Source organism: Rhineura floridana, chromosome 16 (genome assembly GCF_030035675.1).
Source record: "Rhineura floridana isolate rRhiFlo1 chromosome 16, rRhiFlo1.hap2, whole genome shotgun sequence".
Lineage (NCBI taxonomy): Eukaryota > Metazoa > Chordata > Lepidosauria > Squamata > Rhineuridae > Rhineura > Rhineura floridana.
The window spans coordinates 28,566,105-28,584,092 of NC_084495.1; the positions used below are offsets into that span (position 1 = coordinate 28,566,105).

The 17,988-nt window shown below is 45.3% G+C and overlaps 2 protein-coding genes and 1 non-coding gene across 9 annotated transcripts; 2 read left to right on the plus strand and 1 right to left on the minus strand.

The window, feature by feature from the left end:
• The first annotated feature begins 1,171 nt into the window (after nucleotides 1-1,171).
• Nucleotides 1,172-6,164, plus strand: RPL39 (ribosomal protein L39). Its single transcript, XM_061598097.1, has 3 exons — nucleotides 1,172-1,280; nucleotides 3,538-3,641; nucleotides 5,913-6,164. Exons 1-3 carry the CDS (start codon nucleotides 1,278-1,280, stop codon nucleotides 5,959-5,961), a joined length of 156 nt encoding a protein of 51 aa, XP_061454081.1. The 5' UTR covers nucleotides 1,172-1,277; the 3' UTR covers nucleotides 5,962-6,164.
• LOC133371552 (small nucleolar RNA SNORA69) lies at nucleotides 4,469-4,601 on the plus strand. Its single transcript, XR_009759343.1, has one exon. It is a non-coding gene; the product is annotated as a small nucleolar RNA SNORA69 (small nucleolar RNA).
• Nucleotides 6,165-9,171: 3,007 nt separating the features above from the next.
• SOWAHD (sosondowah ankyrin repeat domain family member D) lies at nucleotides 9,172-17,364 on the minus strand. Of its 7 annotated transcripts, none has more exons than XM_061598848.1 (4): nucleotides 16,771-17,364; nucleotides 16,506-16,638; nucleotides 14,382-14,457; nucleotides 9,172-10,755 (listed from the first exon to the last, which is right to left on the minus strand). In XM_061598848.1, exon 4 carries the CDS (start codon nucleotides 10,584-10,586, stop codon nucleotides 9,564-9,566), a length of 1,023 nt encoding a protein of 340 aa, XP_061454832.1. In that variant the 5' UTR covers nucleotides 10,587-10,755; nucleotides 14,382-14,457; nucleotides 16,506-16,638; nucleotides 16,771-17,364; the 3' UTR covers nucleotides 9,172-9,563. The 7 variants fall into 7 exon arrangements, with proteins under 7 accessions (XP_061454832.1, XP_061454831.1, XP_061454833.1 ...); XM_061598847.1 differs by having other exon boundaries at nucleotides 16,720-17,364; XM_061598849.1 differs by lacking the exon at nucleotides 16,506-16,638 and having other exon boundaries at nucleotides 14,382-14,454; nucleotides 16,656-17,364.
• Between the last annotated feature and the right edge of the window lie 624 nt (nucleotides 17,365-17,988).

A 17,988-nucleotide genomic window follows, 5' to 3' on the forward strand; every position in this document is an offset into this window, starting at 1 on the left:
AAATACTGTCTACTCTTAACAGTACCTCTTCAGCATCTCAAACCAGACTTCCTATTACGTGCTACCTGGTTCTTCTAACTGGAGATGACAAGGCCGAACTAGGACTCCTGCTGCTTGCAAAGCATGCACACTAACCATTGAGTTACATTCTCTCGATTATAAAATGGAGTGTAAAGGCAAAAAATCCATCACATTATAAACATAAATGTAAACATAATCCTGCTGGTGTTTGGGATCAAAATGCAAATCCCAGCTTCAGAAAAGGGTTACAGCAGGGTGGAAAGGATTATATTCCCCCTGGATCTCACCATTTCTGACCCTGTTAATTATCAACCCATGCCCTGCCCCTAGCTGATGCAATTTGCATTTTTTTAAAAGCCTGTATGTAAGGTTGTTGGTTGTTCTCCATTTATGAATTGCTTCCTATGAGGCATCTCAGAGCTATTAGCCATACATGTGATGATGTTGCCTTGAGTATTTGCTTGTCACGTGATGCAACTGTCAAAAGAGGAAAGTGCTGTTCCAGGCAGGGACATGTTAATACTTTACGCTAGTTTCACGGTTTTTTTACTTCCCACTTCCATCTTGTTTATATGCTGCTGCTTCTCCACATGACAACCACCTGAAGCTTGATTGACCTACCGCAGCAAAAACGAGCAAAGCAGGAGTCTACAAAATTTCACTTGTGCAAAAGTGTTTTACTACAAAAAGGCAAGCCTTAATTTTTATGGAGGAGACTGGGAGATATAATGCCCGAGTTCAAAGCTTTTCTCCCTCATTTCAGATGAGAGTAAGTGGTCTTGAGGAGTCTGGGACAGTGGGAAGCATTCTGCTCATGCTCAGAGACAACCCCATCATAAGTGCTTTAAGATGGCTGAGCCCAAGGACAAACAAGGCTATGTTCATACACAGTTCCACAAATTATATTTTTGGTCTATTTTTGAAGTGCATTTTCGAGCGGTTTCTAAAACAATTGCCGATAACAAAAAAAATATTTTGTGTTCATAAACGTTCGTGATCAGTAAAATCGGTGCTTTGAGTGTTATGAAGCTGAAGCGATGAAGGGTTTTAGACATACGCATGGACTTGTTTGGAACTGCAATGGCCTCACAGGAGACGCTGGGGGTCGCTGTACTCTTCCGAAACCTCTGCAGGCGTTGCTGAGGAAAGTCTAGCTCTCTTCCGGTCTCTATTTCCCTCCCCATCACCCCCTGCGCCATCTCGCTTCTCTCTTTCCCTACGCCGCCATCGGGGCGACTGGTTGATAGTGCCTGGCTATGGTAAGTCAATCCGTTGTCATCCTTCGCCGGGGCTGCTTTGCGGAGCTCCGTGCCCCGCTCTTGACAATGTTGGGACTTCCTGCGAATGACCCCGAATTGAATTAGGGACCTGCAACGGGCCTTTGAAGGCTCGAGGGGAGCTTCCCTTGTTTGTACCTTCCCACCCGGCATAGTAGTCGGAAGGGAATGGTTTGTGAGCCTGCGAGAAAGAATCATCCTCTTGCGTCAAGAGAGGCTTGAATTGCATGCAGACGGCGCGCTGGACTCCATGCCGGCGAATGAGGAGGGCAGCACTGACACTGAACGGGTTGCTCAAGGGCAGGGATCCCCAAACTTCCCCCGCCCCATGGGCCAATTGAAAATTTCTGAAAGTCTTGGTGGGCCACTTAATGATTATTCCGCCCGTTGTAGGAATTGCAATTCCATAGAATTCAAAGTGTAGCACAATAAAACGCAACGTGAGAAATAAAAGAAGCAAGGAAAACACAATTTAAGAGCGGCACGAATGTTCAGTGCGATGGATGCGTGCCATCTTCCGCCTTTTCTTTTTTGGTCAACAATTTTTATTATTTTAAAGTATTTCTCTTCCATTCATCAATCGTAATGCCTTTGCATAACCATCAGAACATCTTTGTGGATGAGTAAGAAGAAACAGAGGAACATATAACATTAACAGAAATAGCAACCAAAGTTTGGCATGCAGTTCACTTTTGCAGAAGAGAACACAGTAAAAATAACTCATAAAGACAGCAAGGGATAGTATTAGATTGAAAATGAAAACAAATCTATAGGAAAGCACAAATCCACCTGAATGAGGTTTGTGGTCCACAGTTCGGGAACCCTTATTCATAGAGGAGGGAAACCATCTCCACCCTCCAGGCACAGACATTTCTCTTTCTCACCTCAACTAGGTCCCAGTTGGCTAGTTAATTATTTTGCAGGCTAAGTAACTTGGGGCGTGGGGGGGAGGGGGCTTGTGTACAAGACCGATGTTCTAACTTCTTTACTGCAAGGTGCTGGAGAGTTCGCTGCAGTATAGATGTCCTTTTCCTCCCATTCATATCCTCGCAACAATCCTGAGAGGTAGGTTAGGCTGAGAGAGAGTGTGAATGATTGGTCCAGTAGGGCTGGGTGGGGACTCACACCCAGCTCTCCCTGGTCTTAATACCAGTTTAGAGATGAGGAACCTGTGGCCTTCCAGATGTTGCTGGACTACACCTCCCATCTCTGACCATTGGCTGTTCTAGTAGGAGCTGGTGGGAGTTGTAGTCCAGCAACATCTGGAGCATCACAAGTTCCCTGGCCCTGCTGTAATTGCTACATCATGTTGGCTCTTTGGGGTGGGGTGGGGGGTTAGGGTCCCAAAGGGATTTGCACCTTGGCTGTTCCACTTAAGTCTCCAGGGAGGGGCCTACATGGCTGCTTGCTTCTCTAAATGGTGGTTGTGGGGGGGGATACTCTCGTTCGTAGTAAACTGGCATGGGAAGGGGAAGGCTACAGGCAAATCAACTGACTGGATAAGGTGAAAGACTCTCCAAAAGTCCCAGATGCAGGCCTTACAGTCCTGGCACATGTAAACTCAAAACAGCATCTTTTAACTTTCCTTTGTCATTATAATTTCAATCTAGCAGGCAGGCCTTAACCAAACAAGACTGATTCAGAACTGGAAGAGATAGATTTAGATCTCACTTGAGATTGTAAACTTGTGTTCGGATTGTAGTGCTTCGGATTACGGGGGAGGGGGGATATAGATTTCAATGCTTCTCCATATGAAAAAAAACCCTTTCCTCCCTCTCTGTAGAAATCTAGAATGGCAAGGTTGCCCTAGCCATTTCTCAAACACAAATGTTTATATGCAAGTTTGGTTTTTCACCCTCAGAAACAAGTCTTAGTGACTCGAGCTGTATTTTTTTAATGCTGGTGCTCTGTGGCTCAAGGGAGACAATGCTATTTGAGGGAGGCAGCTGAATCTTTGCTAAACCATTCCCCACCCTCACCCCCCTGGAAATCCACTGCACCATCTGGCATTTATTCCTTGAACTGCTCCACCTGCCATTTCCATATAACACATGGGCCAGACCAAAAGAGCCCATCTTGCACTGTAGCTACATGGAGGGTTGAATGGTCATTATCCAGGCTGGAAGACACTGCTGTGACATTTTTAGGTGCCTTGCCTAAGGTCACTTTCTTCACCTTACTCTTGACTGTTGCCAGGTTTGGTACTTAAATGCCTTCTCTTTCTTCCCACCCTGCCCAGTCATCCCACAAGACATTCAAGATCAAGCGGTTCCTCGCTAAGAAGCAGAAACAGAACCGGCCCATCCCACAATGGATCCGCATGAAAACTGGCAATAAAATCAGGTAAGGGTATCACCTATTGCTTCTGGGAGTTGTCTCTGTAATATTTAAATAGCTGTGATTTTTGTTTGGTGTTGTGTGACAAGCATACTTGAGAAGCGGCCAGACCTGTGGTGAAATCTCAAGCTGCACACGGCAGGTTCCTGCCCCCTGCATCCTTGAGAGCCTCGTTGGTGTGGAAGTTTAAAAACCGGGGTCCTAGTGTAGTGTCTGGATCTTTTGGGCCATTTTTGGATAGGAAATACCCACTTCTGATGGATCATCGTTCATCCTTTTGGGGAATACTGCATGAAGGTTCATTCTCACAGTTAATGTAACTCTGCTTAATGCAGAGTCTAGTCCCATATGAACTTCTGTACCAGTGGATTCAGTTCTTTGCTGTGGAGACGCTATCCCATGCCCGTAGGAGTAGCAGCCATGAGTTTCTTTCTTGGCTGATTGACTAGCGAAGGCCACAAGAACTCTTTTCAATGCTGTCCGCTGTTGGTGAAGACTTTTTGTTAGTGGAACTTCCAGCTTACGTGCATCTGAGCTGCATGTGAGCCTCCTAGTGTTGAAAGCCTACACTGACACACTAAAACCTTTGCCTTAAGAAGGTCCATTCTTATTGTTTTCCCGGATTTCTCCAGGTTTTTTTCTTTCTACACTCTTTTCTCCTTTTTCTTTGTGCAGTTTCTTTTTATGCCTCCTTTGCAGAGGCATCTCTCACTCTGAGCGTGATGGCTTTCCTGTATTTATCCACTAGCAAAGGGTTATAATTTGGCTGTTGTGTTGGAAGCATTTAGCTTTGTCTCCAGTATCAGCTCTGTAAATGTGATAACGGATTTCCCAAAGCAGGCTGCAATTACAGTGCTTCATTCTGTGGAAGCACTGCCATGTCCCTGCTAAGAGCAATTCTGTTATTAGGAACTGGTCTCGCATCTGTCCTGGTGAAATCAGAGTCCTTTTTTAACAGTGACAAGCACGGAAGGAAAACTCAGAACAGCGTGAACACTTTGGAACAATAGATGTGATGGAATTTTTCTGGGGAAAATGTCTTTATGATTGGGAATAATGGGCTACATTTTATTAGGCTAAATTCTATGAGTGAAAGAGAATCTAGATTTGTTTCTTCTTTCCAGGCCTCTCAGAAGGTATTAAAAGCAGAATTCAGGTTGTGCAATAATTTGTACAACCCCTTGAAAAAAACAGGGAGACTTTCAGAGGCCAGATCTACTGACTGATACCTCCATCAATACCACTCTGTCTACTTTGCACAGCTTGGTGACAGTGAAAGATGGACAAAAGTATTCAGTGATGCGTACGCCTCTTAAACTTACACCTGTAGCTTCTTTGTGGTATGTCAGGCCCATAAGGCTGATGTTTTAGAATCATTTCTCTTTATTGCAAACAGCCTCCCCCCATATATCTCCTGACTAAGTTTAAGTCTGTGTAGCAATTAATGTCAGTTCATATATTTTTAATAAGTATGTTAAAGCCTTAGTTAAAATTAGTCCTCACAGAGTATTCAATCTACTAAGTCAGGTTTAGGGAACCTTTGGTCCTCCAGATGTGAATGAACTATGCTTACCATCAGCCCCACCTAGCATGGCCAATACCCAGAGATGATGGGATGTAGTTCGTCAATATTTGGAGGGCCAAAGGTTCCCCACATCTGAACTAGGCTGAGATTTATCCGCCTTTTCCATGGGGAGGGCATTTTTATGCACAATAAGGATGAAAACTTGGGTCATCAGACAAGTAGTAGTTTTTACTTATTTAAATTCTAGGTTCTCTCAGCATGCTTCAGTATCTCAACAAGGCTTCTACGCTGAGGCTTTGGTCATGTGCAAAAGTATAAAAACTTGATTAATAATCCAATAGACTTTACAGATTTAATCAGTTGAGAGTCCTATCTTTTTCTATAATGTAATACAGTTCTTCCCCTTAATAAATTAACATTTTAAAGTTAAAAATGTGTATTACTTCGTGTGCAGGGTTGTGTGTGTGTCAGGTTTTTAAATCTTATGACTTCCTGGAAATTTTGTGTCTCATTAATATATGGTACAATGTTAAGGTGTACTGAAGTGAGAGAGGCAGAATGCAAATGCGTGTGGGAAAACCACACTCTCTCTGTTAACAGCTGTGATTCCCTTTGTGAAGAGTGCCGCATACGAATTAGAAGTGGAGAGGCCCGTTCACTTGCTCACTATTGGCTTAGTGCAGCCTGGGATTTTGGTCTGTTAGCAAGACAGAGCTGTGCCTAGCTTACTAATTGTGTCCCTTTTGTTCTAGGTACAATTCCAAAAGGAGACACTGGAGGAGGACCAAGCTGGGCCTGTAAAGAGAAGCAGCTTCAACCCCACTGACACATCTTTATCTCATGTCAAGCTCTTGAGCACTAGAATGGCCTCTTCCTACCAATCTGCCACAGCTCTGTTTTCAGGGCTAGAATCTTGTCATGTGTCATACAGTGTTTTGTTTTCCTTTCCTAAAACTTGTTTTCACAAGGACTTTCTGAAAGAATTAAAAACTAAATAATGGAGAGCTTTGTGTTACCGTTTTGTGTCTTTGGGTTCCCATCTATATTGGCTGAATTTTTGTTGCCAGTGAAGAGATAGGCTCATTAATATACATGAGATTGAACATAGTCTAGCGAATTAGCGACTTTTGGTTGGATTTACTTCTTATACGTGCTAGGCTCAGGGGGAGTTGGCAACAGTACAAAAGGCTAATGGCTGTGAAATTAGCGTCTGTTGCATGGAAGGCTGAGAGTTTCCAACTGTCTCGGTAAGCGAGTAGCTTGAAACAAGCAGGCCAAAAAAAAAAAAATCACAGTGACAATCATGGTCCTCTAAGACTGAAAATGCATTGTCCTGAGATGTATTGGGCCTTAGCTAAGGAGGTTTTAAGCAAACACTGAAAATAAAGGTGGGGGAGAAATGCAAGGAGATGGAGTTGAGTAGCTCAGATGTAAGCAGTGAAGGACCATGGTGAAAAAGAATTCACAGAGGTCACAAAGGAGTAGATACGAGCTTGCTGAATGCTCCCACAAGTTTACATGGTTAAAGGAGAAATTGTCCATCTTCAGTTCATCTTCTCTTTTTATAACTGCATCCAAAAATTAAATAAACGTTGGTATTTCTAAGAGGTTTAAAGCTCTACTCTTAGTGAAGCTTGCTGTTGAGAAAGGGGGAAATGTGCAGCACTTTTTTTAACGTTGCAGACAGTTTTGTCCAGCCTACTGTGATGGGCAGTGGCTCTTCAGTATCTCAGACAGAGATTCTCACCATCTGATCCTTTTAACTGGAGGTTGCAGGGATTGAACCCGAGACTTCGCATGCAAAGTACATGCTCTACCGCTGAGCTGCAACCTCTCCAAAAACCGTTGCTGGGCTGAATCAAAGAGATGAATGTGGCTAGTACATGCTAAGGGAATTGCGTGTAAATTCTCAAATACTGGATAGCATACACTAAAATATTCTCAAAATTCTGGTGCTCTAATGGGAGAGATCCTGTGTTTGCATGTTCTCCCCACTGGATCGTTATATCCAATAAATCTCTGGGGTTTCTATATCTTCCATGGTATTCCTGATCTCTATGTATGGATGTGAAAGTTGGACAGTGAAAAAAGCGGTTAAGAGAAAAATAAACTCATTTGAAATGTGGTGTTGGAGGAGAGCTTTGCGCATACCATGGACTGCGAAAAAGACAAATAATTGGGTGTTAGAACAAATTAAATGAGAACTGTCACTAGAAGCTAAAATGATGAAACTGAGGTTATACTTTGGACACATAATGAGAAGGCATGATTCACTAGAAAAGACAATGCTGGGAAAAACAGAAGGGAGTAGAAAAAGAGGAAGACCAAACAAGAGATGGATTGATTCCATAAAGGAAGCCACAGACCTGAACTTACAAGATCTGAACAGGGTGGTTCGCAACAGATGCTCTTGGAGGTCACTGATTCATAGGGTCGCCATAAGTCAAAATCGACTTGAAGGCATATAACAACAACGTTATTGGTGTTAATGTAATGGGCAAACTCAAATGTCCAGAAGGGTTCACGATACTGTCTATAAAGTGTTTAGCAAGTTGCCGACAAGGCAAAGACTAGAAACTTCAGATGAGAAAGTTAAACTCACAATGTGCTAGCATTTTGGCAATTGTTTCCTAAAGAGTTTGCTTTTCTGTGTATTCTCCATTCTGCCTGGAGTGGCTCAATTTTTTTAAAAAAATCTACTTTGTATTTCTCAAGACTGCACCTGGGAGAAAGAAAGAGCAATTAATTAAAAGGCTGGCTGAATGGGGAGGTTCTCAGAAGGCAATCAATACATCTGTTGTCATGCTATTAAGCAAAGTAAACAATTGAGATCACGCTGTTGTACAATGAAATAGTTTTCTGGTTTCTGTTTCATATTTACAATGCCAGATTAACTGTATAAAGAAAGCAGCACCGGTAGCGAAGGAGCAAAGCACAGCCGGCCTGTAAGAGGCACAATGGAACAGCCCTACCTGTCAAACTTGATGGGCCTAAAACGTTGCAAACTCTTCCATATATATTGTTGGTGGAAATGTACCTGCGAAGCATGACAGAATGAGACCTAGCTTAGTTTAAAGATAAGGGGCTGAATAAAGAATCATCTGCTCCCTCTTCAACCCTGTTCTAAAGCCAAATATAGTAGGGTTCGCTCAGCCCAGATATGCCTTAACTAATATACCAAGACTGCACTCTTGCTTTCTTCATACTGTATTTAAAATGGGACCTCCTAAAAACGCTCGATGGTGCAAGGCGCAGTAGGGTAGTAGGAAGCTCAGACGTGCAGGGTTGCTTCATGATAGTCGTGTCACACCCTGTCACAGCTGCACACCCTTTTCCACTTTCCCTTATCTCCCTTGCTCTCCCTTGTGAGTCCACACCCCACTGCAACAGAAGTCCCTAGGAGCCAATCAACATGAAAGTGGAGGCTGTGTGCTACTGAGAAGAGTCTTCCTGGGCTGACTCACTTCCTTTCACTCTGATTGGCTGCAATCAGCACAAATAAACAAGGACTCTTCCCAGTGGCTAACACACTCCCTTTTCATGCTCATATAGGGCTCTGGGTGGGATCCCGCTCCCAAAAAAGTAGCAGGTCTGCAACCCACCCACCCCTACAAACACAGATGACTACACCCCTGGTGCAAGGTTAAACTCAGCTTGATCCTAAAATAATTCTCGGTAGGACCAACAACAGTGATTTAGAATATGTTGCCCCTACCCTGCACCCCAGCCCAGGGAAATGGTGCTGGACACAATCAAAGGAATCAAAGCTTTAATTTTAAAATCAATATCAAGCTTCCAGCCCATATGGCTCTAAATATATGCTTCAAAGGTTGGGGGGCCATGCCTGCTGCACTCTCAGAAGCCAGGCTGGTGTCTGAATGTGATTTCCAGGGGTTAGAGGTGGGACTTCGGTGTTCAGCATCTACTACTCCCTATGCCTAGCAAACCCAAAATAAAATATGCAAAACGAGAGAGAAATACGCACATTTTCCTCCATGAGCAAAACTTACATGGGTTGTAGAATTAGTTTATTTTTTCTTTAGTGCAGGATTTCAGTTTCTTTCGGCAGACTGAGACACCCCTCCCTGCAGTCTTCCTTTTGGGGAGCAAGCCAACACACAAGAGCTTTCCCCAGCTTCCATTCTTAGCCAGCTTGCCACATTAGTACCATCTGTGGCCCCCACCCCACCGCTTGGAAGTGAAGGCTTTGGACCTCTCATACCTGAGGCCACAAGGCAGACCTTGACAGGTTTGCTGAATCCAGCAGTCTGGAGACAATCTCAGTGTCCCATCAGCCACCTCCAGGGCTTCCTCTTGCTTCAATCCCACCCTCTCATTACAGCTGGGATTACAATCCACTCACTGGGAACAGGTCAGACAGCCTCAACCACAGAGCAGACGTCTTAGAACTCTTGGAAGAACGCAATGGCTTGCCGGAACATGTTTCTGACATAAGACAGTCTGGGGGTGGCCCTTTGGCTGTGTCCTCCACCTCTGGCTTCCTTGCCATCCCCCTTGAATGTGCCCATTCCACCCCGCCTGGATGGAGCACAGTTGTTGTTGGTGTTGCCGGCTCCTAGCGGAGCCAAGTCTTCCTCGCAAGCACCAGAGAGCTCTTTTAATTCCCTGGAAGCATCCGCTCGAAGGTATTGCCATGCTTTGCGGCCGTTGTGGTCTCGAAGGCTTGTGTTGGCCCCGTAGGCTCCCACCAGCACTTTGATGACCATCTCGTGGCCCTGGAGGGCGGCCAGGTGCAAAGGGGTTAGCCGACCGCTGGCCGTGAGCATGTTGATGTCGACCGGGTGGCGATTCCTCTCTGCAAAAGTGATCACCTCAATCAAGTCTTCGTGGCGTCCATGTTTGGCCAACCAGTGGAGAACGGTGAAGCCCGTCACAAAATCTCTCCTGGAGAGCAGGCTGGGATCCTTGGTGAGCAAGTCGAGGATGCTCTCCGCATCTCCTTGGGCGATGGTCAACATCCACTCGTGCTCCAGCGGATCCAGCGCTAAGGACAGGTCATCGGCGTTCCCATCCATGAGAGGTTCCTGATCTCGTTGAAAGTCAGCCAAGACGCTTCCCTGTTGGGAAGGCATCACCCATGTGGGTTGGGCCTGACTGCTCTGCAGGAGAATCTCCTTCAGCCCCTTCCTCCTCGTGCTGCCCCAGCCCACGGAAAGTCTAGCTGTGTCCATTCCCATCACCCAGTTCCCTGAACGCCTGCTGGACCTTCTCAGGCTCCTATTGAGGTTGGACAACTGGCCCTGGCGAAGAATTGAGCTTTCAGCCCAGGGGCTAGGACTGGGGGACTGGCTGCCAGCAGCGGCTTGTGGCTGAGCCTGGGAGGTGTCTTGCTGAATGCATGGCTTAAAGTCCCAGAGCACCTGTGGTCTCTCTTCCAAGCTTTCTCCCCTTCGCTTCTCTGCCATCTTGCCTTCTCTAGGATGCAGCGTTTTACCAAAAGTCCCTGGGTTTTTCCTTTCTCCCTCTCTCTCATTGAGTCATGGTCAGTTTCTGGAAGAGCTGCACAGTTGATGCTGTTGTTTTCCTGCTAGATAAGCTCCTCCTGAGCTCTGAAAGCTGCAGAGCTTCCTGATTCTGCATGCAAAGAGGAACAAACACTTTAGTTTCGTTGCTCCGGAGGAGGAAGACAACATGCCTTGTGAAACAGGCTACTACAAGCGGCAATAGTAAGGCCAGAGAAGGGTAGGACTCCACCCGCGAGGCTGTGCTGCTTTGGTTGATCAGTGGCCTTCGAGATTATTACAAGCCAAGGGTGGTATTTAGCTAAGTCCTACTCAGAGGAGGCCCACTGAAATTAATGAACTTAAGTTCATCATGTCCATTAACTTCAATGGGTCTATTCTGAGCAGAGCTTGGAAAAGTTACTTTTTTTGAACTACAACTCCCATCAGCCCCAGCCAGCGCCATGCTGGCTGGGGCTGATGGGAGTTGTAGTTCAAAAAAGTAACTTTTCCAAGCTCTGATTCTGAGTAGAACTAGCACTGACTCCCACCCCTATAACGCGGGGTGGGTGGGTTTGCTGCTTTCTCTCTGAATTTCTTTGCCTGCCCACTCTTGAGAAATATTCTCGGTTTCTGCTCTACCCCCTCAGAATTTCTCTACCCCTACATATGATTATTTGAAAGTAAATACCATGGTGTGATTTAGCAAAAGAAAACGGTGCAATGAGGAGGTTTTGTAAGTCTTCAATGTCCTTGTTTTATTCTTACTAATTAGTTCTCATTTTACAGTGTGAAACTGCTTAAAATCCTCCATATGTTCTTACTAACTATTTGTCTAACACTTGTATCTCTTCCAAAGTGCTTTAATATTTATATCATACTCATATAAATATCTTTTTTGACAAATGTTGTCATTTATGGTTAACTTATCAATGATATATTTATTCAAAGTACTCTTTTCCTCAGCTGAAAAGCATCCCAGAGCAGTTTACAGATCAATTAAAAAAACAACACAGGGCAGTTCTTATCTCCGGCTCAGGTCTACAATCTAAAAGACACAACACAAAATGAAAGAGGAAACTCAAGCACCAGTTCTTCAAGGTAAGCGTCCCTGGCTGCAAGCACACTAGTCGCCTACAGCAAAGCGTTTCCATTGGCCACACCTGGAAGCGCAATGGGTTGATCTGCCAATCAGTTGCAAAATCTGTTTGAAGCTGAATTTTTTAAAAATGCACTCAAGCTGATCCCACCAGATTTTACAGTAAAAGGGGGTGGGGTTTGACAAGCGTTGTGTGCCCATTTTCAGAAAAGAGGTGAAGACACACTGGAATCGGAAGGACGGTGAGTGTGTCTTTATCCCTAATAACTGCCAGCTAGTTTGGAAACAGTTCAGGGATAGGAGACAAAAGCAGCTGGCCTCTTAGCAGAGCTGATGGAGTGGCCCCGCTGCTCATCTTGCCCTCTATTCTGCAACCTGATGAAGGCTGTGTTCTACCTCTGTGGCTGAAGGCAGCTTGTATTTATCTGAATACTTAGTTTCTGGGAATAACAAGTGGGGAGTGTGCTGTTGTGCTCAGGTCCTGCTTACAGGGTTCCCATAAGGCATTTGGTTGGCCAGTGTGAGAGCGGGATCCTACACTAGATGGGCCCCTGGTGATCTTACAGAATACCTGCTGCTAGGTGACAGTTGAGGCCTACAGCAGATGACACATTTTCTTGCTTGTCCCTTTTTTCTTTTAGACTTTTTTGTGTCCTTGATCATTTATTACTAAGATGATTAAGAGTTTGCTACTATTTAATATGAACTTTTTCATTTTTTAGGGAGGCAACCCCTGTCCCCTGCCTAGAACTACTGCTCTGATCAAAGGTGGAGCTTGTTGCAGCTGCTTTTTAAAAAAAAAAAATCAGTTGGGAGATCAAATCCTGGTTCTTATTTTGGTCTTTAATTTAAAGTAATATGATTAGCCGAGGGTTGGCCTTCTGACTCCTCCTCTAGAATGGAGACAGACTATAGTTTTTAAGAGGTGGTTCAAGAGAAGCTTTCCATGGTGTAGACCATGGGTGGGAAACCTCAGGGCTCGGGGCCAAATGTGGACCTTCAGGCCTTTCTGCCTGGCCCTTGGCACTCTCCCCAGACCACAGCCTCTCTCCCCTCACTGCCCCTGAGTGTTTTTGCCTGTCTAGAAGGTGTCCCTGAACTCCGACAGTGCCTCTTCCTTGCATGGATGGAGGATGGAGAGGGGTGTGTGTGTCTGTAGAAACTAGCCCACCGTGCAAAAGTAAAATGTGCATTTGTTTCCCTGTCAGGGTGAAAAAGGGCCCCCACCCCTGGCCCAGACATACATATTTCGTTTGGACACCTTGACAAGGGCAAAGCCTTGTTCTCCGCTGCTTCAGAGGACAGGACCAGAACTAACTGGTGTCTGTGACAGGGGGATAGATGTCCGTTGAACCTTACAAGAACCTCCTTGAAGGGCAGAGTAGTCGACAATGAACCCCATTACTTAAAGGGATAGTGGACCTCTCTGTGGCTGGAGATCTTCAAGCAGAGGCTGGGCACAGGTTTGCTCTAGCGCTGGATTTCCTGCAATTAGCAGGTGGCTGGAACAGAAGTTGCTGAACTACAACTCCCATCATCCCTGGCCACACTTGCTGAGGCTAATGGAAGTTGTAGTCTAGCAACATCTGGAGACACTGGCCTACAAGATCCCTCGGTAACTCGAGGATTCCGTTACTGACCTTTAGGAGGAAATTGAGGATATTCCTGTTTACCCAGGCACTTGATGGCTGAAGGAGACTTGCCCTGACAGCCCAGAGATCACCGGATGAAATAATATTATCTGCAACTGTTGTGCTTGTCCTTGTGAAAATGTTTTGTGGATGTGTTTGCCGACCTGGCCTCATTCAGGAAGAAGGCCAGGATATTAAATAAATAAATAAATATTTATATTGTTCCATTATCACCTGTGAGGGAGCAGGTTTTTGAAATGCACTACAATGGTAGGTAGCCATATTATATTGGGTCTTTCAAAGAAAAACAATCCAGCAGCTACAGTCAGTTTGGTTGGATCTTTTTTTGTTAGGACCAACTAAAAAGGCCACATGCAAGGTTTTGAGTTCTTCAGTATGTTTTTTTGACCTATACATCAAGCCAACCAGAGAGAAAAAGTGTCTGTCTGCATCTGGGAATGATGAGAAATCCCCAAACTCTGCCATTTGTATTAAACCGGAATGCAGGAGGCATTAGGCACACTTAACTGATTAAGAATAAGATTTAATTAGATTAGACTGTGCTAAATGCAAAACAAAGGTGCAAACCCTATCACATCAGATCTAATTAACAGTGAAATCCCATGCATGTCTATTCAAAAGCAATTCCCATTGAATTTAGTGGGACTTACTCCCAAGTAAGTTTGCATAGGATTGCCACTTTAATCTGAATAACACTTTCTGTACTTATCTGTTTAAACTTTTTGTTTTATTTTGCTTTTTTCATTTTATGATACCTTTACAGGAAAAGGAAAAAAATGCAAAATATACATTTGGTAGTGAAAATATCCAATATACTGGGTGCTAGATAAATATACTGTTAGATAAATGGACTTTATTAAAACTTAATATAAGTGTTTGTAATTTAGAAGCCCGTTACAAAAAATCTTCAAGGAGTCCCTGCCATCTCCTCACTAACTGATCAGGATGTTTAGAGTTCAACATCATTTTCAACTGAGTGAAGATCTTGTCATTGGTAGGTTGGCTCACATTTTATTATGCCATCTTCTGCTGGGGCCTCTGGGTTGTTTTTCCAAATGCAAAGCTATCTGAAATTTGACTCCTGCTGAAAGTAAAATAATGAAATATATTCAGACTGGGGAGATACTTCCTTATTGAGATTCTTTAGCAAAGCTATTTTGGGTTCTAAAGGGAGGTAATGTCTTGTAATTTCATATATGTAGCCCAGTATTATGTCTGCAGTATTTGCACACCATATTAAAATTGCTACGAACTGCAGACTTGTGAGATTTCCCCCACAGCACAATTCCCAACAGGACAGTGGTGCCATCAAGGCAGAACTTTGGGGTAATAGTCCAGGACCCCACTCAACTGAATGAGCAAGAGCACGGTAGCCAACGTGGTGCCCTCCAGGTGTTGTAGACTACAACTCCCATCATCCTTGACCATTGGCCATACTGGCTGAGGATAATGGGAGTTGTAGTCCAAAACACCTGGAGGGCATCCTATTGGCTAAGAGGGACCCAAAATGCAGCAGGGCTAGATGACCACATTTTGAAGTCAAAGTGGTATACGTTGCCATCTAAAGACACCCATCCAGGTAAGACCATTCAGTCAAGAGTCCAAAGTTACCTAAAGCACATTTAAAGCACAAGGCTTCCTCCACAGAATCCTGGGAACTGTGGTGTGTTAAGGGTACTGGAAAGTGTAACTCTGTGAAGGGTAAGCTACAGTTCCCAGGATTCTTTGGGGGAAGCATTGTGCTTCAACTCAGGTATGGGGGACCTTTGGCCCTCTGGATGTTGAAGAACTACAACTCCCATCAGCCCCAGCATGAAAACACACCTTTCATGTGTCAAAGCCCAGGGTAAAGAGGTGTGTCTTCAGTAAATACAGTTGCCTCTCCTTTATCCTCCTCCTCCCCCGCCCCCACAGGTTGGATAAACAAAGATGATTGATTTGTGAATTCCTTCATCAGGCAACAAACAGCTTCCAAGTCTTATGTGGGGAGGGGAGATTCTGGAGCTCAAGCTTCCATGAAAATGCCATTTGTTTTAGCTGTCCTTGCAACAGCCCTGTAAGGTAGGTTGCTCTTTTCAAAAAATAAACAAGCGGCTTCATTTTTATCAGGAGCAACACATAAAGGCATCACTTCCTTGTCATTAGGCAGCTCATGCTGCTTTTCACTGTCTTACTCCAACATAACACAGTAAGAGATGGAACCAGGTTGGCTGGTTTTATTGTTTCCACATTACTGAGAGATATTGGATTGCCTAAGGCTACTTGTTGAGTGCAAGGCTGAAATGGAGATCTCCCAGTTCTCTCTTGACACAGAGATATGCTAATACTGAGCTTTAGGGGCACATCACTAGTCCAAACACAAACGATCATGATTCCATGGTGACAGAAAGGCACTTTGCACCTGCTCAAGGGCACTGTCATCTGCCCTTAATTCCTAGGGACCAGGCATGATCCTAGAAGCACCAAGTAAACCCTGACAAGTTACAAGGTTCTAGGTGTGGATTCAACACCCAGGTAGAACACTTTCTGTCTCTGTTATGTTCACACATGACAAGGTAAAGTGCTTTTTGATGACCCTGTAAGGTAGGTCTGTAAAACCATCCTCACATTGCAAAGCTCAGAAACAGTGGTTTGCCCGAGTTCTGCTGGGGAATACCAACAAGCGACTTTCTAAACCACTCTTGAGCCACCCTATCCAACCCCAGCTCTGAGACATCGGAAATGCAAGCACTGGGCTGAATCCAACTACCTTTAACTCAGAGAAGCCCCATTGAAATTAATGGAACGAAGCGAGTCATGTCCATTCATTTCAAGTGGTCTACTCTGAGTAGGGCTAACACTGGATACAACCTATTGGTTTAAGGACTGGATTCAACTAAGTCCTACTCTGACAATAGACCCACTGAAATTAATGAAACCAAGTTAGTCACGTCTATTCACTTCAGTGGGTCTCCTCTGAGTTCGACTGACACTGAACACTACCCTAGGCGTGGCAAGTAGAAACGCTGGGCTGCATTCAGCTACGTCCTACTCAGAGAAGATCCACTGAAAACAATAGATCTAAGTCATCTGTATTAGCTCTGAGTACGACCAGGGCTGAACACCTCTGGATCTGTCTTGGATGAAACCCACCTCTCAAGCCGATTCATGGTCTACTTTGCTCTTCAAACTGCCTTTCATTACGCTGCCCTGTTTGTCTCCCAGGCTGCAGTTCCTGCTGGCTTTGGACTGACACTCACACACACTCTCATTTATACATCAGGATCTGAAAAAGAAACCGACCAAGGTCACGCCACGCCAGTACAGAGTCAGCCAGCAACTCGCCGTTTGCCTTTCCCAGGTGCACCTGCACGGCGGTGGGCGCGGCGAATCCCCCGCCTGGAACGCCCTCGGGCACCTCGCAAGTCTGCAGCCGGCCGCAGAGCTGCTGCTCCTCCCTTTTGCGAGACGGCGCTCCTTCCGCGTCGCCCAGCGCAGCCTCCCGCCGGCTCCGGCCCGAGTTCCTTTGTGCAAAGTTTGCCGCCGCTGAGTTTCCAAGCGGAGCAGCAGCAGCAAAGGCGGCGGCGGCGGCGGCAGCAGCAGCAGCGTGACCTTTGCTCTCTCCCCCTATGGCCTGGGCCAGCTTAAGCAGCCGCGTGTGAGGTCGCCTTGATGTCTCACGCAGAGCTGCGGAGAACTTCGACAGCCGGGGGTCTTAGAAGCCCGGCTTTCTCTTGGAGAGAAACAAAAGACACGGGGTCGTCGGAGCCGTTGGAAATCGTTCCCTTTGAGCAGAGTCGCGGCAGATTAAGGCACGACGGCCCCAAACGGACAGGCGCCTGAAGAACAGTAGCGTCATGGTAGTCACAGCCACACCCTCTTCTAAAATTATATCACCTTCAAAGATAATAGAATAATCAGGCCAGGTTTGAATACTGATTTCTGCGTCTCTGTCCGTGTTGATGCCTTCTCCCACAACCAAAGACGACCCTAGGAGCCAATCAGCAAGAAAGGGGAGTGGGTTACCTACTGGGAAGAGTCTTCTCGGTGGCTGACACCTCCTTTCACTCTGATTGGCTCCAATCAGCAGGAAAGGACAAGGAAGCAAGTTAGAAGACTCTTGTCAATGGCCAGCACATACTCCTTTCATGCTGATTGGCTTATAGGGACCCTGATGGGACCTATCAGGGCCTCTAGTTCCCCAAACAGAAAGGGGTCTGAGACCCCCTAAGAGCCTGGAGAACAACACTCCTGCTGACAAACCTGTTGAGCCAAGTGGTTTGCAGGGTGTTGGCTGCTTATGGAAGGCATATAGTCCCTGATCTGTAGTTCTACAGAGGGGCTGGTCCCCTTTGCACTATGGCACTATGCCAGGGGTTGTGTGGTCCATGGACCACCAGTGGTCCGGATGGTCTGTGGCATGTGTCAACCTTAAGTATTCTTCTTGATTTGTAATTGTATTTCTGTAGCTTCTTGTATGTCTTCTATTGTATTTTATGGTATTACAGTTTGAATTTTATGGAATGCAAACAGCAGTACAATCAAATGCAATAGGAAATAAAAGAAGCAAGAAAAACACAATTAAAAACCACGCAGCATCCAACACAGCTCATTACAATTGCTACAACAGGCAAAA

Excerpts from the sequence above, each read along its gene's own strand:
- RPL39 (XM_061598097.1), top strand. Across the intron at positions 3,642-5,912 it reads AAAACTGGCAATAAAATCAG|GTACAATTCCAAAAGGAGAC; the intron begins GTAAGGGTATCA and ends CTTTTGTTCTAG.
- SOWAHD (XM_061598848.1), bottom strand. The coding sequence starts at position 10,586 with ATGGCAGAGAAGCGAAGGGGAGAAAGCTTGGAAGAGAGACCACAGGTG.